This window comes from Hydra vulgaris, chromosome 09, assembly GCF_038396675.1.
Source record: "Hydra vulgaris chromosome 09, alternate assembly HydraT2T_AEP".
Taxonomy (NCBI): Eukaryota; Metazoa; Cnidaria; class Hydrozoa; order Anthoathecata; family Hydridae; genus Hydra; species Hydra vulgaris.
Genome location: NC_088928.1, coordinates 57,168,048 through 57,192,035, shown reverse-complemented (window position 1 = coordinate 57,192,035; position 23,988 = coordinate 57,168,048). Strand labels below are relative to the sequence as shown.

At 28.3% G+C, this 23,988-nt stretch overlaps 1 protein-coding gene and 1 long non-coding RNA gene across 2 annotated transcripts in view; both read left to right on the top strand.

The window, feature by feature from the left end:
• Positions 1 to 889: 889 nt before the first annotated feature.
• Positions 890 to 1,378, top strand: LOC136085606 (uncharacterized). The gene has a single exon (XM_065806929.1). The coding sequence runs from the start codon at positions 890 to 892 to the stop codon at positions 1,376 to 1,378; it is 489 nt and encodes a 162-aa protein (XP_065663001.1).
• A 7,493-nt stretch (positions 1,379 to 8,871) lies between these two features.
• The window catches only part of LOC136084884 (uncharacterized), a 46,780-nt gene continuing 31,663 nt past the window's right edge, over positions 8,872 to 23,988 (top strand). The window contains exon 1 of the long non-coding RNA XR_010640921.1: positions 8,872 to 9,788. This is a non-coding gene — a long non-coding RNA (uncharacterized LOC136084884). The remainder of the gene's footprint in view (positions 9,789 to 23,988) is intronic.

The window sequence follows — 23,988 nt, the reverse complement described above, 5'->3', positions numbered from 1 at the left end:
AATCAAGTATTGCTTTGATTCGAGATTTGATTCGAAAAAAATGCTTCAATTTTTATCCAATTATTTATTTCCGGATTTTTCTGAACTTTTCCGATCCATTTAATAGACAAACGGCGCTATCGTATTATTTATAATTCATAGATATACGGTACTATCAAAATAATTTTATTTATCTGAAAATAAGGTAATTAGGGGTAAATCAAAGCAAGACGATTACCAAAAACAATTTCTTAAACTATTTAGTATATATATATATATATATATATATATATATATATATATATATATATATATATATATATATATATATATATATATATATATATATATATATACATATATATAGATATATTTATATACATATAAATATATATACATATATACAAATATATATAAATATATTTTATATATACATATACAGTATTGGACAAAACATTTGCAACCAACATCGAATAATGCTAAAAAGTGTTCCTAATTTTACATGTCTTAAAAACGAAGCGACATACATACATACATCTTTTTTTTATAATACAAACTTCTTAAACTTAGTCGAAGCATTTTATGTACATATTTTATCGAAAATGAGTTCAAAACAAATCACTGACGTCTCGATAAAATTAGTTAGGGAAATTTTTCAAGAAATGTTCCAAAAACAACAAAATGATATACTATCGTTAATAAGTGCAAATTTAAAACTGACTAATGATCGAATCGATGGATTGCTGAAAGAAATTAGTACATTAAAGGAAACTTGTGAAATGTCAAAAAAAGATAACGTAAACCGAAATGCTGATCAAAATAAAACTAACAAGCAGTTGATAAAGTTTGAAAAACACAAAAAGACATTGAGGAAAGTCTAACGTTTTATCAAGATTGCAATGACAAAAAAATGAGCGAGTTGGAAAAAAAAAAGTCATCGAATGCAAATATAGGTGAGAATGAAAAAAATAAATTTAGACAGCTGGAAGATCGACAAAGGCGAAATAATCTTCGAATTGAAGGAGTTAAAGAAAATGACAACGAAAGTTGGGATGATACGGAAAAAATAATATTAAACATTTTTGAAAATAATCTCAATGTAAATGGGGTAATCATAGAAAGAGCGCATAGAACTGGCATTATTGAAAAAAAAAATCCAAGAACAATTGTAATTAAGTTACTTAACCATAAAGACAAAGTAAAAATCCTAAAAAATGCCAATAAACTGAAAGGATCCGGAATTTATATCAACAAGGATTTTTCGCTGGAAACTTCCACAATAAGAAAGAAACTTCTTGAAGAAAGCAAATTGCACAGGATAAATGGTAAGTATTCCGTTGTTATATACGATAAGCTTATTGTTAGAGAATTTATAAAAAAAATAAATAATGATAAATGATTTTCTTACGTTTTTATATTACTTTTTGAATTTTAATATTGCTTTAAGTTATTTCTGATTTAAAATGGCTGATGAAACTGTTTTAACAAACATAAATTTTAATTCATTTGTATCAAAAAAGTCAATACTATTAAACAACTATTCAGATCCTGATATTAATTTTTATAATAATGATGAAATAATTAAAAATATTAACCCTTTATATTATGACCCAAATTCTAAAAAAATTGCTAATGGAATGGAGGATAACTATTTTTCAATGCTTCATATTAATATTAGAAGTATTCAAAAAAATTTTGAGTCATTAAAACAACTTTTATATAAAATTGGCATTAAATTTCAAATAATTTGTCTAAGTGAGACATGGTGTAAAGATAAAAACATTGAAAACAATTCTAATTTTCAATTACCTAATTATAAAGTAATTCATCAAGTTAGAGCATCTAATAAGGAAGGTGGGGGTTTGTGTATATACATAAAAAACTCAATATTATTCAAAGTTAAACCAAATTTAAGTTCAACTACTACCGATTACGAATCGTTATGTATTGAAATTATTAACAAAACCTCAAAAAATATCGTCATTCATGGTTTATACAGACCGCCTTCAGGAAGCATTAAGGTATTTGAAAACCACATTAAAAAAATAATTAAAAATAAATCGTCTATGAATAAAGCTGTATATTTTATTGGTGATATCAATCTCAATATATTAGATTATGAAAATAATATATATATTAAAAACTTTTTTAACACCATTTTTCAAAATAGCTATATTCCACTAATCAATAAACCAACGCGAATAACTAAGGAAAGTTCAACATCCCTAGATCAAATTATAACAAATGAATTTATAAATGAAAATATAAGAACAGGAATATTTACAACTGACGTGTCTGATCACTTTCCGATTTTTATCCTATCGCAAAAATGCATATATAATGCCCAAAATGAACGGGAAAAAATAATTAAAACACGTTTAATAACCGACACTTCTATTAGTCATTTTTATAAGCTTCTATCCTGTGTTAACTGGGACACCCTAAAACTAAATCTAAACGCCAATAAAGCGTATGATATTTTTCTAACAGAGTTTCTTAATCTTTATAACAAGGCATTCCCAGAAGTTACTAAAGTAATCAAAACAAAAACACTTTTAAACCCTTGGATCACGAAGGGCATTCTTAAATCTTCAAAAAAACAACAACGCTTATATAACAAGTTTCTTAAAAAAAGAACTCTTAAAAATGAAACTACCTATAAAAACTATAAACGGCTATTTGAGTCAATTTTAAAACGCTCAAAGAAACGTTACTATTCTGAACAATTAATAAAGCACAAAAATGATTCTAAAAAAACTTGGTATATTATTAAGGAGGTAATTGGAAAAAAAAGCTTATACAGAAATTTACTTCCTCTAAATCTTAAATTTAATAACAAACAAATTGTAAATAAATCCTTAGTCGCTGAAACACTTAACCAGTTTTTTGTAAATATAGGTCCTACTTTATCATCTAATATAGCAACTACTCAATCACACTTTAGTTCGTACTTAACCTCAACCAACCTTAATGTTATGTCTAATTATAAACTTACAGAAAAAGAATTACTAGACGCAGTCTCTTTATTAAAACCCAATAAAAGTTTAGGATTTGATGATATAAGTAGTAATGTCATTATCAAATCAATAAAACAAATTACAATTCCATTACTACATATTTTTAATTTATCTCTAAAACAAGGCGTTTTTCCAGATAACCTAAAAATTGCAAAAGTCATTCCAGTGTTAAAATCAGGTGATCCTTCCGATGTTACGAATTATAGACCAATCTCAATTCTTTCTTGTTTTTCTAAAATATTAGAGCGGGTTATGTATAATAGACTATATTCCTTTTTAAATGTTAATAATATTCTTTTTCATAAACAGTTTGGATTTAAATCTGGTCATTCAACTGATCATGCAATCACTCACCTTGTTCATGATATATTTAAAGGGTTTGATGAAGACAAGTATACCCTAGGTGTATTTATCGATTTAAGTAAAGCTTTTGACACTGTCAATCATCAAATCCTTCTATCCAAACTGGAAAGTTATGGTATAATAAATACTAATTTGTCCTGGTTTGATAGTTACTTGTCTAATAGAAAGCAGTTTATTTCATATGATAGCGGAAAAACGGAATATAAGTCAATCACCTGTGGTGTTCCTCAAGGATCAATTTTAGGACCACTTTTATTTCTCGTTTATATTAACGACTTATATAAATTTTCTAACATTTTAAACTTAATTTTGTTTGCAGATGATACAAACTTGTTTTATTCTAGTAAAGATATCAGTAAATTATTTCAAACAGTAAACAAAGAACTTGAAAAATTAACCCAATGGTTCAAATCAAACAAACTATCTTTGAACATCAATAAATCCAAATACATTTTGTTCCATCGTCTTCATAAAAAACAAGATATTCCATTAAAACTTCCTGATCTTTTTATTGATAACGCATTATTAAAAAGAGAGCAATCAATAAAATTTTTAGGTGTGGTTTCTGGATGAAAATTTAACCTGGAGGGACCACATAGGTCTAATTGAAAATAAAATATCAAAAAATATAGGTGTTTTGTATAAAGCCAAGCAGTTTTTAAATCTATCTTGTTTAAAAAACTTATATTTTTCTTTAATTCATTGCTACTTAAATTATGCAAACGTTGCTTGGTGCAGCACAAACGCAACAAAAGTAAAAAAACTGTTTAGTAAACAAAAACAGGCTATAAGGATAATTACAAACGTAGACCGTTTCTCTCACACTCAAACATTATTTAATAAACTTAATATTCTAAATGTATATAAACTAAACCTTTACCATATTCTTATCTTCATGTTTAAACTTGATAAAAAAATATCACCAATGTTATTTAATTCACTTTTTGAAAAAATAAACCACATATACCCTACCAGATTTTCAAAAAACAATTACATTCAATCCAAAACACATTATTCAGCAACCAAATTCTCAATTGCTAACCGAGGTCCTAAGCTGTGGAATACAATATTAAATAATGAGCTGAAATCTAATTATTCTTTAAACCAGTTTAAAACAAAACTTAAGCAATTACTGATGATACATGAAAATGAATTAAAGTTCTTCTAAAAAGCTTTTTAAACTAGCAAACAAAAACAAAAATTAACCTACTAATTACTCTTTAATATTATATTTAATATTCTAAACAATAGTCTGCTATTGTAAATGTATTTCTTATCTTATAAGTTTTGAATTTACAAACGATTTTTTTAAGTTTTATTATTTGAAATACTAATTACTAAAAATATTGTAAAATTTTATAATTTCAATTTTTATTAAAAAAAGTTATTGTAAATTCTTTTTGTAATATTAATACTTATATATCATCTTATTTTACTAATCAGTTCTTAAATATAAATACTCTTTGAATTACTAAATATTTTAAACGTTATATTATTTATTTTTTGCATTTTGTTAAATCATTTTATTTGATGAATATGCATTTTTTTAGGGGGGGCTTAATGATAAGATGAATTTTGTCTTCTTCAAGCCCCAGTCATGTAAATATTTGTTTTTATAAATTACGAGTGTAAATTATTTTCAATCGGCAAATACAATACTGAAAAAAAAAAAAAAAAAAAAAATACAAGAAGTGACATACAACCAGTGTTTCATTACATCAATACAGTCCACATCCAACCAAGAAGTTGTGTTCCACAGGACATTATTGCATCATCACAAGGTAAATGTAACACAGTAAGCCTTATGAAGCGTGATTATTTATTTTTATTATTTTTATGACTTCAAATGCAAAAATGGCTCCCGACAGTCTCGGATTGAAACTAAGAAAGAAAATTATTGGTGATTACATAAGTGGAATGTCACAAAAAAGTATTTGTGATAAATATCGCGTGAAAAAATGGACCGTATCACGGCTATGTTCCAAATATCGTTCTACGGGGAAGTTGGCAGCAGATAACAAAGGAGGAATACCGCGTTCCACCACTTCTAGAGAGGATTCTATGATCGTCAGATCCGTCAAGAAGGATCCCTGGATATCATCAGTTGAGATACAAAAGCAATTAGAGCTGCCTGTATCGGACCGAACAATCAGACGACGTGCTGTTGAAGCCGGATTGTTTTCTCGACGCCCTGCAAAGAAACCGCTGATTTCACTAAAAAACCAGAAGAAAAGACTCCTGTTTGCTACATCTCATATTGACTGGAATGTGCAGAAATTGCGAACTGCCCTGTTTAGTGATGAATCGAAATTCAACATCATTGGGAGCGATGGCATTTGTCGTGTACGTCGACCGGCCGGAAAACGCCTCGATTTACGTTACTGCCATAAGACCGTGAAGCATGGTGGAGACAATGTTATGGTCTGGGGGTATTTTTCGGCTAACGGTCTAGGTCCAATACATCAAAACGATGGAATAATGGACCGTTTCATGTATAAAAATATCCTGAAAGATGTTATGTTACCTTATGCTGAATGGAATATGCCAATAAAATGGGTTTTTCAGCAAGACAACGATCCGAAACACACTGCAAAAGTAGTCAAGCAGTGGTTTCAGGACAACCACCTATCGGTGATGGATTGGCCGCCTCAATCTCCGGATCTCAACCCTATCGAGAACCTGTGGGAGATCGTCAACCGCAGAATTAATCGTGAAGGTGTTCGTAATAAGGGACAAATGTTTGAACAATTCCAAAAGAGCTGGGCAGCGATTCCACAAAGTTTCATTGATCGAATCACCTGATCGAATATATGCCTCTTAGGTGCAAGGCTGTGATCGACAACAAAGGATTTGCCACGAAATATTGATTGCGAAATACAGCTTGGTCAAGATTTTGTCGAGTTGCACTTGTTTTGTCCATAAGGAAATCAACTTTTTATAATACTTTTGATTAATTTAGTTATTTTCGTGTACAAATAATGAACTTTGTGATGAATAAAACTTGAAGAACTTTGTCTCTAAACATTTACATAGTTATTTCTCTAAATTGAAAAAATGCAGCACTTTCATATAAAGAAACTAAATTAGCATTATTTGGTTGCACTTGTTTTGTCCGATACTTTATATACACACATATATATATATATATATATATATATATATATATATATATACATGTTGTTGTTGTTTTATACATACATATAAATATACATATATATATATACAAACATGTATATACCTATATACATACATATATATATATATATATATATTTATATAAATAAATAAATATATATATATATATATATACATACATATATATATAAACTTAATGGTTTAAAAATTTATTAAATTAAATTAGGATTTCAATACAAGTTGATTCAGCTGCTTAGTGAGATAAAATCTGTTTCAAATAACCATCATTTTTAATGTAAATGTGAAGTTACTCTAGATGAAAATCTATTACTTATTTGAACATTCTAGAAGAATTTGATGGCTTGAGAACAGAATATCTTTATATAAAAATCTGTTTAACTTATTTGTAAGTATTTTATTCATAACTATTTTATAAACTGTGAAACCAATTTTATAAAATGTATTTCTGAAAATTACAAAATCTTAAGTCAACCAAATTAGTCGGGAAGGTATATGGGACCAAGCAGAATTTTCCATCTCAAAAATTGTTTTAATGAAAATCGTAAATCCATATATTTCTTTTTGGTTTTATACTCTTAAAGGACGAAACTTACAAATGAATAAAAAAAATTTAAATAACTTTGTTTTACGTTTGTAAAATAAACCTCAAACATAGGGCATAGTTTTTGTAAAAAAATACTTTCATTTTATTTTGTAATATTTTTTTCGGTGAAGTAAAGAAAATTTCGTTTGAAAAATTCCAACTCTTCGAAAAATTCAAAAATTCCAACTCTTACGTCAATAGACGACATCGTCAATTGACACAGGAGTTGGAACATCAAGAGTTAGAATCAGTTCATGTTTAACTTCGATGACTTCGACGACGAACTGATCCTAGTTAAGCTTGAACTGTTAAAGATAATGATTGATGGGAATCTTGCTCAAGTGTTAAAGAACAGATCATTCAGTGCTACCATTACTGTTTGTCGAATAACTCCCTGACAAATGAATGATCTTTTAAAAATTACTACGTTATCTAGCCACGTTGATTGTTTACGTCGGCTAATACAACGTTGATTTTTAGTTGATCAGCGTCGTGACCAATAAAGATTTAAATTTCATTGTTTAAAAAACGTTGTGTATTTGTTAAGTTTTCTTTTGACTATTTATAATTATAATCTTTGAATAAAGCATTAAGTCAGGTAAGCACTGGTTAATACTTTATGATCACAGACATATTAAAATTTTGGTGTTGTCCTCAGATTACCAACACGATAAAAAACTTAACCAAATTAAATAACTAAGACTTTGGCTACTACAATTTCATTGTTAAAATAAATTTTAAACTTCTAAAATAACCACTGAAAACTATTGTTTTTATGAGTAATTATCACTTCTTCCGATTCTAAAATAAAAAACGATATTGTGATGACAATCACCTTCAACTTAACAGCCGCTGGCCAAAACAAATATTAAACTAAAACTAAATGCTGTTGTCTGAGTTTTAAAATAAACTAAAATTTGAAAAAAATATTACACATATGGAAATGGTTTTTAACTTTTTTTAGGTTGACTATTGTTTTGAGACCATTATTATGAAATTCTGAATTTCATTAAAATACGAATGAACTTTATTTTAAAAGTTTTAAAAAAGCAAAATGTTAAGAACTTGGGTTGGATATGAATTTTAACAAACTTATTTATGTAACATGAAGTAATAATTATTATTATTTCATTTATTTAACACCCAATGTAATTTACAAGGTAAAAAGAAAAGTTAGAAAGTTATTACAGGTGATTTCACTTAAGAATTTTTTTTTCCAGAAATTGTTTAAAAAATCCTCTTTTCTCTTTTGCATTCCAGCAGTCTATTGCATACTTCAAAGTTTGTTCAACTTCGGAGGGAATTTCACTTTTAGTGCTATTTTTACCTTCTTTTTATTTTGAATTAAATTTTGAAAATTTAACATTTGAAAACGGACTTGGGTATCATCAACAACCGAGTGTTGAAACAATGGATGTTTCAGTTATGAAAAGAAAATGACTGCAGTTGTTTTATTATTAAGAAAACAAAGGAACAAGTTTAATTTATTTTTTTGAATTCTTTTTTAAATTCCCTAGATTTTAAATAGCAAATTTGTATAGTTCTTACTGTGTTTTGAAACATTTAAAAACGATTTTAGAGCACTCCTTTCAATTATATCTAGCTTTTCATCAAAGCAGAATTATTTTCACATAGCTCCATACCATAAGTTAATGCAGGGACTGCCACTGATTTGTAAATATAGAAAATAGAACTTGGGTGGGCGAACCGGATTCCAGATTGAATGAGAGCTTAAACATTCAATGCAATTGCAATTGGCGGATGCGTTTATTTAACGCTGAAATGGAAAAGAAGAGAAAAGGAAAAAAGAAGGAAATTTTTTTAAAGAATAAAAAAGATTAGTTAAAAATAATGTACAATAAGAAAATTATTGAAAGGTATAAATGAATTAGAAGATTAAAGAAAAATAAAACAGTTTGTTGCTAACTGTTTTTATTGTTCTTCTCTGCTTTTCTATTTTACCAAATTTTCTACACCTTTTTTTTTTCTCCAAAAATAACAAAAGATAATAATTATTTTTTAATTTAATTTAATTTTATTTTGTAGAAGTTCTTGTGTTTGCATTTTCGTTTTGAAGTTTTTGCTTTCATTTTGTAGTTTTTGTGTTTTGCCTTTTCGTTTGTGTAAAGTTTATTTTATTTGTGCTGTTTTGATAATTATTTTTATTTTTGTTTACTGTTGTTATTGAGTGTTTTTGTTTGCTGTTGTCATTGAGTGTGTTCATATTTTTGTCTTATTATTTAACTTATTATAGCTTTATCGTTATTATTATTTTTTTAATTAATTTAGATTACGCATGTTTTAATTTATTATTATTGCTGTTAATTTTGTTTGTTTGTTTGTTTATTTTATTTAGGTGTCACTCCAATGACTAGTTTTTAACTATATGAGAGACACCTAACCTAATTGTGTTAAATAATAAAAAGCTTGTAATTTTTCAATTTTTGGTTGAATAAATGGATAAAAAAAAAAAAAGCAACAGCTCTAAAGTTTGAGATTTTTTTATCAACATTTATATAACTGAGTAAAGCAAAAATAAATGTTTAGCATCCGAATTCAAGATGTTTATGTTTATTCTGAAGATTTTTTTATTACCAGAAATTGTTATCGTATTGGTTTTTATTTGTACTTTACCTGATATCAAGAACTCAGTTTTTTTCGGCATTTGGTTTAATACAATTTAGTTTACTGTAAGTATTGCATGTTTTTATAAGCTTTTTGAGACCAGAGAGGCTAGGTTTTAATGTTTAGTATAATACTGGCCCATACGCATTAGAAATCATTTACAGTTTTTATATTATTGTAATAAAATGGTTATAAAACAGTTAAGCGCGTTTTATAAAAGCCTTCAAACTGTATTCTTTAAATGTTTTAAGTATATACCTTGTTTACCTTGTAATACCTTGTTTGTAAAATGTCTTTTTGCTCAAAAACTGAATCTTAAAAATTAAAATTTGTACCACTTAAAATAACTGACAATTTCTAATTAAAACATTGTAAATATGATTACTGTGGGCGTTTAATGAAATGCAAAGTAAAAAAAAATAATTTTGTGCAATTAATGTTTAATATAATACTGGTCCAAACGTTTATATTGCAAATGCTTACAAAATTATTCAATAACATTTTATTTTATTTTTCCAAACGCTTATATCGATTTCTAATCTGTCTATTATCTTTTAAAACCAAATCTAGTAATAAACTTTTGAGTCACTTGAAAACAATTCGAAATTCAGTTATTAGATTTACAATCTAATATGTGAATATTGAATTAAAAGTCAAATAATTTAGTTAATTCTTATTAATTTCCTTTCTATATGGGAAGAAAAATAATAATATATAAATGAACGGGTCATTTCAGGAACACCTTAAGTCATTTTTTAAAAAAAAATGATGAAGCACGGAATCGTGTTATATGAGGGAAGATAAATGTTATATACAAGTCAAACGTTTCATCAATACTTTATATGGAGTTGAATGAAAAGTCTCAATAATGTGATTTCTCAAAGAAACATGATTCTACCCTTAGAAAACAATATATTGTGCTTGACTCATTTTTGTCTAAAAATGACTTATTGTGTTTCTGAAGTTACCCGTTCATATGCAGTTTGCTAAACGTTTAGAGTCTTAGTGAGTTAACGGAAAAACATTTGCCTAGAATACCGGAGGGTCCTGGATTGAAATACAGTTGCTGGCTACGTTTTTTCTACTTGTTTTTTAAGTTCAAATTAACTTTGTTTCATAAGAATATTTATTGTATGAATTTTAAACTTAATTTTTGCATATTGTGAATTTAATATATAGCATAAAAGAAATGTAAAAAAATTGATTGCTAAGTTTAAGTACAAACAAAAAAAAAGCATTGGGTTTAAAAACATAGTTTTTACATAGACTTGTTTTACATAGACTTCTTTTAACTTCATTTTAACAATGCAGATAAGGGCCGACCACAAGGGTTTCGAAGTGGAGGGGCACAATCCTCAATTTTTAAATCCTTTTAAATTCCTCTATATCTTAATTTTTTTATAAAAATAAAGATAAAAAAAAGGTCCTTCAGAAAAAGAGTGTGTCGGGATGAGGGAGAAGATCATTAGGAGGGAAGGGGGGTAGGGGTACTGCAAATGGTATTTTCTAAATCGAAAACTTTTATTTCAATAACTTTAACGTTGCTAAAGTTATTGAAATAAAAGTTAAAAATTATAATATAATTAAAGTTATTGAAATTAAGTTTAAAAATTATAATATAATATAAAACCTATGTTTTCATATTATATTATAATTTTTAAATTAAATGTGTAATTATGTACATTAATTACACATTAAATTTAAAAATTATGATTATTATTATTATTATTATTATTGTTATTATTAATATACAATTTTGATTTACGATTTTATTTACATATAACGTTTTATATCAGAGAAAATATTCTATCTTATTTTTTCCTTTTTTCTGTTTATGATTGATTATTCGCAATTTTACTAAATAATGGATGAGGAAATGGAGAAGTAGGAGGAGATTTTCAAAGTTTGATATACAAATTTTAATTGGCTAAATGATATGCCTTTAATAAAAAAAGTTTTATAAATATTTTAATAATAAGAAAATATTGAAGTAGCTTCAAATGTATTTATTATTTCAATTAACATTGTGAGTTATCATTTTGACTTTTTTTGTATTTACACTGAAGTTGTCTTAAATCTAAAACTGGTTTGTAAGTATTATTTGTTTACGCTTCATAAGTATAAACGTGTTTATTTCTGAAAAATTATCTTATGATCAAATCATCAGTACTTTGGTAGTTGCCACACTTGTTACTTGCAACAGATTTGTTTTTTCAATGGACACGCTGTTCTGTATAATGTTGAATTACTTATTTTACTCTACTATCAATCTTTAACCATAGAAACCTAATCCACAAATACAGGTGCTGAAGCAGGATTTTATTTTATATTTCAGAAATGACACTTTCAGGCATTGTGAAAACTCCAAAATTAAGTATGTTCTTGTTTATGTCAAATTAGAATGTTTTGCAAAAAATTGCAGTAAATGGAGCCTGCGTACTTAAATACCCCAAAAAGGTTTCTAGTCTCTCAATACGAGGGTAATGAGTTAATAAGTTATTTTAATTTAATATCTTTTACTAGATTTTATTTCATTGACAGGTTTTAAATTTCATTTGATAAAATTAGTTTTCGAAAGTAATGATAATCTGAATTTTCCACCCTCACCAAAATAAACTTAAATTAATAGCGAGAATTAGTTAAATTAATTTAACTTATTAAATTAATTAGCGATATGGCGCGAAATAGATAAAATTTTTAAAATATAAACTTTTATATGTAAAACCTGTCAACCGCATTCATTATCGCTGTAAAAATCTAATTTATCCTACTGAAATTATTATGGCATTGTTTCTGTAAATTAAAGAAAAAAAAAAGTGCAAGAAAACAAAATTTAGCAAAATCATTTTTTTAACAGCAATTAGCAAACAAATGTTTAAGTGCATTGCAAAAAGTTTAAAGTGCACTGCAAAAAGTTGAAAGTGCTCTGCAAAAAGTTTTTGTAAAAAGCAAATATTGTAATAAAATAACTGTTACTTAAAAATATTGTTTTTTAATAAAAGAATATTTTGGAAAGATAGTGTATTCAAAAGACCAAACTTCATAGAAGAACGTAATTTTGTACCGAAATTACCGACTATTGAAAAAACTCTTTCACTTTCTGTTGATATAGGTTGAATTGATGCCACAACATTTAATAAGTTTTGGAAAGTTGTCAATTTCGCGTTAGTAACGCTAAGCATATTTAGTTTGTTTTAAAATAATGACACAAAAGTTTCATTGCCTTTCCACATGCATTAACAACGTGTTCACTTTAGATATTAATTGCTGTGTTTGCTCCTTTAAAGATGGTGATCCTAATGCTGTCGCTATCAGCTTGACTTAATTTTTATCGGTATCTTCATTTATAATTAGTTGTGAATATGTATCACTAAATAACTTTTCAGTTAACATTGTTGTCAAGGATACTGCCGCTTAAGGCAAGTATGAAAGCTCAATCAACATAAAATTTAAACATTGTTGAAATATTCTGTAAATCCATAATTTATTAGCAATTGGTAAAAAAAATATATAAAAATAAATAAAAATGCATTGTCAAAGTATTTTATTAATTCGATTTATTCGCGATATTCGAGTTTTCAATGTCAATTGTCAACTTTTCAAAACAAGAAACCTGTGGTATATCTGGTAATAACTTAATGCTAATAAAAAGTTCTATATATTCATCAATTTAAAAATGTGTAATTAGCATACGGTTTTGCAATTTTTTATGAAGAAAAAAACCGATGTTCAACTTTTTGATATTACTCTGTTGTAACGCAGTAAACAGCAAAATTTGTCTTCTATTAAAGAATTTTCATCGTCAGTGTGAATATAAGAAAGCATCTCTAACATAATAAAACTTACGATACAATTTGTTTTACGACACAGTTTACATTTTTACATACATTTACGATACAGTTTACATTTACATACATTTACGATACAGTTTAGATATGCAAAAAAACTTACGAAACAGTCAGTTTAACGATACAGTTTACATTTATAATTGCTTAGGATGAGATCTCATAGCACAGAAAAACTAACAATGATGAATGCACTTGGGAAAAAACCTTACTTAAAGTATTAGCTAGATAAAAATTATCGGATATTTTCAATGGAGATGAACTTAGTATCTTCTACGAAGAATTGACATCAAAACTTTTGTACTAATAAGTTAAATGCTGTGAATAACACAACAAATTGTAGTTTGCAGGGATGGCTGCGTCAAAAATTCCTAAAAAAATTTATTTATTCTTAGATTATTCTATGCCCTAGCAAGTTAAGAGCAGCTGTTGCGCAGTGAGCCAAAAGGTCAGAGGTTCATTGCCGGCTCTGGACAGGTAAGCGAGATTGGCAAGGAAAGAGGCGTAAACTTTTTGTGTAAAAGCTCTTTTATGGAACACTTTCATTAGTCCTTAAAAACCTTAATACTAATGCACTCGTTGAATTTTATAAGATAAATGCTATATTTTAACATGTGCAATTACTTATATCCTATTTATCTTTTTACTTTTCAAAGATTGGTAAAAATAGGATTCAAATGAGTTCAACTACACGAAATTGTAACATTAAAACTTCTCACTCTTAAAATATTATTTATCAAAAGATATATTTTAAAGGAGAAGTAAAAAAGAAACGCAGCCCATGAATACCTTATTACTGATGCACTCGTTGATTTTTATAGCGAGGTAACTCATTAAAATATGCCACTAACTGTAATAAAATAGTTAACGACTGCATGTCACAAACAGTTCAGCAATGACAAAAATGAGTTTCCCAAACCAAAATCACTGTCATTGCAAAATGATGTTTGATTAGAATTGAAAAATGTTTTCAGAATCAAAAAATTACAAATTTTTAATCTTGTTCATAACTAATTTAGAATCAGATCCCATACTTTGAAAAGTCTCTAACAAAATTAATTAAAGAAGATATGTAAGAGCAATCTTCTGTTACAACTTTTAAAAACAGCAAACACTACTGACTCTCATATATCTAAAGTCTAATTATTTGGTAATTATTAATAAGATATAAATGTTATATTTTAACATGTGATTACATATATCCAATTACTTATATCCTGTTTATTTTTTTATTTTTTAAAGATCGGTCTACGAAACTTGTTCTCTTACTTTGATCAAAACTGCAATTCGAAAATTTATTGAGACCCAAGAGGATTCAAATGCGTTCAACTGCAACAATATGTAACAATAAATCTTCTCACTCTTAAAATATTATTTATCAAAAAATATATTTTAATGGAGATATAAAAAAGAAACGTAAACAGTAAATAGACGCAATTTATATTCATAAATAAGATAAAATCTAACTAAGTCCTGCATCATAACATCTATTTAGTGACAAATTAAACATTGAGATAAAAAGAGTTATGAATAAAGAAAAATATTTAAATATAAATTGAGATAAGACTAATCATTAGCCTTATCACAAAACTCTTCAAGTCTAATCTTCTTCTGGTCAATATAGTATAACCACTCAAAATGTCAAAATCTGAATTTTTTTATTTTGAAAAATTAAATGTTCCATCTTTAATCGTATTTACTCAACCAAAAAAATTGACAGACCGGTTAGAGTATTTGAGTAGAATTTTTAAACAGAGATATTTTTTTGACAGGAAACTTCAAAAAAACCACAAAGTTCTTCAAGTTTAGTGATTCAAAATATAGTCGAATATTTTACAGAGTTAGATTTAATCTAACTCTCGAAAACTTTGACTTATAATCTGAATCACTAGACTGGCCTATTACCTTCAACTACTATCACTAGACCGGCCTATTACCTTCAACTACTATCACGCAAGGCTTGTGTTGTGTAAAATTTTTTTTAGAAATTATTTACCGCAAAAAAAAAACTAAAAAAAATGTCTTTGGGAATCATGACAAATTTAATAGTAAATTCTCCTAAGGTTTGAGAACAAAACAACACTTTTCAGACAATAAACAGTTATAAATAAAGCAATTTACTAAAAAACTACAAAGCTTTGAGGTGAATAAAAAACTTTTTACCTAGTTAATATGTAAATTAATTAGTTTTTATTTGGATTCGTTTGAAATATCGATTTTAAAATGAATTAGCCTACTAGTTATCTTGATAAAATTTTATTTTTACCGTACAGCTGTTTTGTATTAAATTAAAAACTCGTGCTTTTAACTGGATATATAACTTCATTAATTGCATTTAATTATATTATTTATGCAATCAGTGGCGAATCATGATTAGTGAAGACCCTTAGCGTCCAAAGCCCTTAGCTCAAGAGTCTGGAGGTCCTAAGTGGAGGCCTAACGGCTTTCTGTTTATCTTATTAATTTCATTTTCAAAATTTAATACAAGTATTATTGATGTTTAAGAAATTTCATAACATGATCGGCCCTTTTTGGAGCCACTTACTTGCTTAGGTCCCTCCACTAGCTCAGGACCCCGTGTTGGCTTAGTTCGCGTACCTTATAATATACCATATAAATTAAAATTTTTTTAAAAAGTTGAACCATGTAAATAGTTATTTACATTTTTAAATCAAGTAAAGAGTTTGAGGAGCAAATAGTTTGCGAAAGCAATTACTCAGAGATTACTGAAACAGAAGAAGAATTAGTAAGGTTGAGACTTGGAAAGATGGAATTGAAGCAAAAGGATATTTACATAAACATGAATGAGAGAAATGTTATACGTTGTCAAGTCAAGAATGAGCAAGCAGAAAATAATGGGAAGTGGCCATTTTGAGTCTGAAGGAATAGAGTTGCAGCTAACTCTATAGTTTGTACAGTTTGTATCCAATGGTTTCATAAGAAATGTAGATATTGAAGAGATATTTTCTAAAGATTGTTGGTTTTGAGTGTAGAAAATTCATTTTTGGTGAGTATAAAGAAGATGTTAAAAAAGAGATTGAAATAAAAAGTCGAGAAAAGATAGAGTGTGTTAGTGAATTTTGTTAGTTTAGAAATACAATTGGATCAGCTGGTGGAGCAGAAGAAGCATCTAGGGTAAGAGTAAGGTTTGCTTGGCCAAGTTCCGAGAATTATCTTCACTTCAATCAGCACGAGGTACTTCAATAATGGTTAAAGAAAAGTTCTACAGCACATAAGTCCAGAGTGTTACAATGTATAACAGTGAAACCTGGACAATGAAGGTTGATGATGTCCAGCTTTTAGAAAAAACAGAAAAGATGATGATTAGATAAATAGGTGGTGTGAATTTAAATGTCAATAAAAGCCTTAATAATTAAAGAAAAAGATTAGGCGTTATCAGTAAATCTGATTGGGTGCATTTTGAAAGATTTATTTAAAGGATTTGGCATGTAAAGCATATAGATGCAGATGACTGGCTATCAGCATGCATAGAGCTGAAAGTTTCAAAAGAAAAAGCTAGAGGTAGACGCAGAAAAACTTGGAAAGAATATGTTTTAGATAATTTGCTGCGTTTAAGGAAAGAAGATGTTCAGTTATACCCTAGAACTTCAAAGTTGAAGTTTGGAGTTTGTTGATGTAAAAGTTGCTTGGTGTTGATGTTGCTTTATCACAATTTCAGCGTCCTACATCATTTTTTATTACCTTGTGTAAGTTACAACAAACTCAGTTAGATAAATTTTTCTTGCAGATTGAATACAATCTGCAAGAAAAATTTATCTAACTGATCAGTCAAACAACTCACAATCGGTGGAAAGAACTGTAAAACATTTATTTGAAGCCTTAAAAAAAATTTGTGAAAGAGTGAAGAGGCATAGTTGCACTCTGGTTAAAAAGTGGTGGAAATCAAGAGAAATGCGACCATTGCATACTTTCATCAAAGTAATTTTATCATCTTTTATGTTATAAAAATATATTGAAAATGACAAACATTTCTTTAAAATAGAGTTTGTTGTTTCTTCCAATCTGAGTAAAAATAAAGAGTTTTTGTATTGCACTAATAAATACTATAAATTAGATAAACCAACGAGGGCTTGAGATAAAAGTTGTAGCTTCCATTAAACTAACCTAAATTAAATGAAAATCAGAACTCTCTTTAAATACTCTCAAAAAAAAAAGAATCTTGCAAAAAAAAAGGATAAGAGAAAGAGACAAATGGTCGAAAAATTTGAAGTGATTTCCCAAAACTACCTTAAGTCCAATTTCGCTAATTTTTTTGTAACCGTGATTTTATATAGATATATGTATCACATTAATCTTAAAGTGAGCCATTGTGTTCAGAAAAAAAAAGTATGTTTAATCAATGGGTTTTTTGTTATTTAAACTTAACTGCGACGTTGTTTCGTATTAGATACCAAGTTGGCAATTCTTTGCATAACTTTTTTTTAGGTTCTATTTTTTGTTTTATTTAAAAAATCATCAGTAATAAATTTTATTTCTTCACAAAATTAATTTTATAAACAACTAAAGAAAAAAAAAAATCTTCTTAAAAAATCCACTTCTATTTTTTGAAATTACATTTAATTTATTCACAATAAATAAAATTTACAAATTATTGATGAAGAGCGGCATGTCAGGCCGCTTTGTGATGAAAATACAGTCTTTAGCTTTCAAATGAAGATCGTCATTAGCTTTCAAACCTTCATTAAGTGTTATAATAATGATCAGTTTATGTTTGAAGTTATTTATATACGTTAAATTCACTGCATTTTGAGTTAAAGCGCTCCATAGTATGACCACATGGTTGGTGAAGAAGTTGTTTTATTTGTCGCGCAGTTTCGAACAAGTTGTGCTTTGGGTTGTTTGGTGTGTCTCGAGCTCAAAAAATGTAATTTGAGGACGTTGAGCTTGGTTGACACTGAGAACCACAAAATTATTTATGTTAATTTTGTTGTTGATTTCGTATGGTTCAATAAGATCTCCTCTTGCTCGTTGTTCGGTTAGCGCTGCCAGGTTTAAACGTGATAATCACTGAGTGTAGGGTAAGTGCATTAAGGTGGATGCACCCCAAAAATCACGACCCCTCAAAAACAACAAGATCAGTTGAAAGGCTATAAAAATTTAAATCTAAATTTTGAATCAATCGAGGACATTTTTTACAACAGTTTCAACTTAAAAAATGGAGGAGAAATTTGAACTTTAAGAAAAAAAAAAGAAATCCAATATAGTTTATTTTTTGTATGCATAAATCAAACCATTTGTATCTGAAGCCGTATGTGCAACTTGTATAAAAAATTTAAAAAGGTAGAGTTTAACATATTAAAATAACTTTTTTTCTAGTAATTGCTGATAAAAAGATTTCTGGATTTCTTCCATTTACTTTGCAATTGGCTTTGCTGCAAACGGACTTCAGTATATAGAGGAAGGTTGGACACAGCTAACTGTATTCAACCTTGAAATATGCTTCGGGCCAAAAGCTTTCCAGTTTATATCCTCACAATTTCATTGAAGCATACAAGTTACAAAAAGCTTTCTAACTTTATTTTAAATTTTTTCAGCATCTTGTTTTTTATTTTCTTATTTTTTATCTTTTTATGCATTTAACAGCAGGTGCATTGTTCTCTGTGATTGGTTCATATACTTAGGTTATACATATTATTTCTTTTAAATATTGTAGTTTCATCTTTTGTTCATCATACAACCAGATATTTCACTCTGTTGTTGGAAACTTCTTTCAAGAAGTTTATTTATTCGTTCCATAGCTTGTTTGAATTTTGATATCCAATAACTGTTTGAAACACTTTATCAGACAAAGAGATTAACGAGAAAGAACTTAACGGTAGTAAAGAAATAAACGGAGAGCTCTGTTTTTCCTGGTTCATTTTGCATAAAAATACAAATCAATATATTTTAAGTAACATCTGCTTTTCTAGGAGATTTTATATGTCATTTTTTGCTATTCCATTTGTCCCACATTATTAAAGCATCTTTGTTAAAGGAACAGTTGCTTCCATGTCAGCAATCTGAAAGAGTCATCCTTCTTACAAAACTTGCTGTGAATGCTCTTATTTGCTTTGCCAAGAAGTTGAGTAACTCCTGTTGTGTCTGGTGGAAGGAGAAAAATATGAATTCTTCTGGATTTGAATAAATAAAATAAAAAGGTCTAGTCTTGAGTTATGTCCATCTGATATTAGGGCAATAGATCACTTTATATTATTTTCATTTAAGTAGACATTAAACTCTTTTAGTGTCGTTAAAAAAGATTTATTGAATGATTATCTTATTTTATGACCAACAAATATGGAGTTTGCTTGCTGCTTCGGTTGGAATAATAGAACTAATAAAATCCGTATATCTAAATGTCATTCTAAGGTAACGGTACCATTAATTGACCATGTGTCAGTATTTGACCATGTAGAAAAAAATTGTTAAAATAAGCCCTACTGTAGAACAGCGTTTTGAAAAACAGCGAGTAAATACTCTCCTACCATTTGGTTGTTCGTACGTAAACGCGGCAAATATTTGACACATTTGAGCAAAGATGGCTTACATTCAATGTTAATGCTCTATTCTGTTGTCTATTTTTTGAAATTTTCCCGCCATTTGCTAAGGAGAAGCCGCAAATAAAATTAATTTTAAAAGGTAAGTACCATTTCTTTTCATGTTGCATAATTTTATTTTCAAATAGGTATGTTTAATAATAATTAAAAGTTATTTATCATATGTTTACAGCCATCTGTAGTAAGTTATGGGTTGGTCATATATTGGATGAGAAAATTTAAATAATTTAGTAATTGACCAGGGATGGTCAATTACTAAAGTTATTCCTTTGTATATCTTAACTCATTGTAACATGCATGTTTCATTTTTTTTTAGCAAACTATACTTGTTTTTATATTCTTAATATAATAAGTTACGTTTATCTAATAGATGACCAGATGGTCAAATACTAGAACAATGATGTGTCAACTTATGAACCCATTTTTTTTTGTATTGTTTTAGATTCATTATGCCTGCCATAAAAGGTCAATTTCGAAAATACTCAGAGAAAACGCTGAAGAAAGCCATCCAAGATGTAAGAAATAACAAAATACCAGTTCGGATGTCAGCTAAAATCCATGGTGTACCAAGAATTAATTTAAGATATAAATTGGAAGGCAAGTCACCCATTGAAAAAAAAATGAGACCTCAAATCGTCTTAAGATATGAAGAAGAAATAGTTATTGCTAACTGGGTCCTAAAAATGGCCGAAGCAGGATTCCCTATAACTGTAAAACAGCTTCAAGATAGTGTACAACAATTGTTGACTGATCTTACTAGAGACAATTCTTTTACTAAAAATCAACCTGGAAAGACATGGATTCACGTATTTTTGAGAAGAAATGAAAGTGTATCTAAACGTATAGGCCAAAACTTAACAGTTTCTCGTGCATCAGTGACAAAGGAAAACATTTTACCGTGGTTCACAGAAATTAAAGAATACTTAAAAAAAAAGAAGATATTTTCAAGTCCTGTTATACCCCTCATGACTTTTTAATTGCGAAGAGACCACCTTTTCTCTTAACCCAAAAGAAACTAAAGTCCTTGTAAAAATGGGAGATAAGACAATATATCAACAAGTTAATTCAAATGACAGTGAGTGTCTCACAGTTCTGATTACTAGCAATGCCAACGGCAGTGTTGTAACACCATCATTGATCTGCAAATATATGTGGCTGACTATGAAAATAAAGCTAAACTTTCCTTCCAGTTGGGCACTAGGAAAAAGCGGTTGGATGCAGTCGGAACTATTTCATGATTTCTTGAGAAACTTATTTCACCATTGGCTTAAAGTAAATAATATAACACTTTTTTTTTTTTTATTTGTTGATTTTTATTTGTTTTCCATTTAAGTATGCAAACTAGTCAGTTATGCAATCAAAATGAGATTATTTTGGTGGCTTTATATCCAAATGCTACCCATATTTTACAGCCTGTGGATGCTGCAGTGTTTGGAACATTAAAAGAGAATTGGAAGCAACATGTTTATGAGTGGCACAGCAATCATTTAGATGACCCTATCTTGAAGAAAAAAGATTTTGCTAAACTGCTAAAAAAATAGTGGACAAGCATGTTACTCATTTTGTGCTGGCTAAAGGTTTTCGCAAGTGTGGACACTATCCCTGGGATCCAACCGTACCGAGGGTACCAGGAAAAAAAAATAACATTACTGTATAGAATGCTGTGTTAAATGATGACTTACATTCACATTCGAAGTATGTCAAGCAGGGATTGCAATTCTTTAATAAGAGTAAAGAGAAAGAAAAATTGGAATTATTTGAGCAGTCTACAATTAATACGGAACGGGATCCTTGTGACAGGTCACTTTTCCTGTAATGGAAGAAAACTGAGTTAGTACTTATAAGGCTTTCTCCAATAGTTAAAGGCAATGAAGATACTACAATCGCAAGACCATTAAATCTACTGTCTCCCATAGTTGAATTCAATAAATAGGATCATCACATGTACTGTCCTTCATAGTTAAAGGCAATGAAGATACCACAATCGTAGGACCATCAAACGTACTATCTTTCACTGTTAAAAAAAATGAAGATACCTCAATTGCTGGACAGTCAAGCATACCATTTCCTTTTTTATAAAATATAGATTCTATCCCCTTGTTGTTAGCAAGAAAAAGTCACAGAAGTAAAACCCAAAAGAAAGAATAATGAAAAAGACTAAAATAAGAAAAAGCAGCTGAAAGGGAAAGAAAGAAAAGAGAGAAAATGAAAGAGAATGATAGGAAAAAAAAAGAACAAAAAAGTAAGCAAAAGTTAAAGAAAAGGAAACGGTACGAAGGGTCTAATTCAGACTCATCTATTTTTATTCCTGACTAGCGAAGCTGAAGAATTTGAATGGTACAAATATTCTTCAGATGAAGATTTTTTTACGCGGAAAAAAAAATGACTTTGTAATTGAAGAGTATGAAGGAAGTCATTTTCCGGAAAAAGTAATGCAAGTTGTGGCTAATGACTACGAGATAGCCACAATGGTTCAGAGGGGAATTTCTTTTTATCGTTGGTCAGATAAAGAGGATAAACTTGTATATTTAAGGTAGCAAATAAAAAGGAAAACCTGCCCTTTAAACTTGTGTTCACGACGTGGATCATACCTTATACCGTAAATGAACGTTTATTTGTCATTTCCTATGTAATATAAGTTAATATTTTAAATAAATATAATATATAGATATATATATATATATATGTATATATATATATATATATATGTATATATATATATATGTATATATATATATATATATATATATATATATATATATATATATATATATATATATATATATATATATATATATATATATATATATATATATATATATATATATATATATATATATATGTATAACCCCTGGTGACAAAAATTTGGCACAAAATAAACACAGACAGTAATAGTACAACTAAAAGTTTAATGATTAAAAAATATTGTTCAGAATATTAAACAATATATTAGTTTTTTATTTTCGGGACTGCAATAATGATTTCTCGCCATTGCGACGTACGAATCAACTTTTTTGTTTACATGTTCACACATGCCTTGTACAAGATTTTTATCAATTTTTTTTAAACAAGAATAGATTTTTTTTGCAGCTAATCTTCACTTTTAGCTTCCCAATTGTTTTCATACACGTAGCCTTTAAGGATTGACCAGAAATCTTCAATTAGTCGTAATTCTAGGACTCATGCTGGATTATCAAATTTTGTTACATAACGGATATTTTTCTCATCGAGGTAATTGGTCACACTTCTAGCATAATGTGAAGAGGCCAAGTCAGGCCAGAATACATAATTACCATCACTGTGATGTTTGTTGATAAAAGGAATCAATCGTTTGATGATGCAATCATTTTTGTACACTGTTTGGTTAATTGCCAGTCTCGCAGGAACAATAAATGGTTTCGAGATTCCACGAGGGGATATGGTAATCCACACAAGATTTTTTTTTTTAAATTTGCTTTTGCGCTTATATTTTACATTTTTTGGTGCATTTTTTGCGTCATCTGAGTAAAATCCAACATTCGAATTTTTATTTGTATGTTTAAATGTAAAATAAGACTCATCGTCAATGACAAAGTCGCGGTTTCTGAATTTGCGACAAATTCTTCCAGACTTCAGTTGCAACTGCTTTAACTGTTTCTCAGTGCGATCAGGGATTTGTTTTTTCTTAAAATAACAAATGTTTGTTTTGTTTTTTATTGTTTTTACAATGTAGGAATGATCACACTTGAATTTATTTGCAATTTTTCTTGTTAAAGTTCCAGACCGGTTGTTCAAAAGACCTTTCAGGCGATTGATGTTCCCAGCAGTCATAATTTTTGCTTTTCTGCCTGATCCAGGCTTACGAGACTTTGGCTCATTGTTCT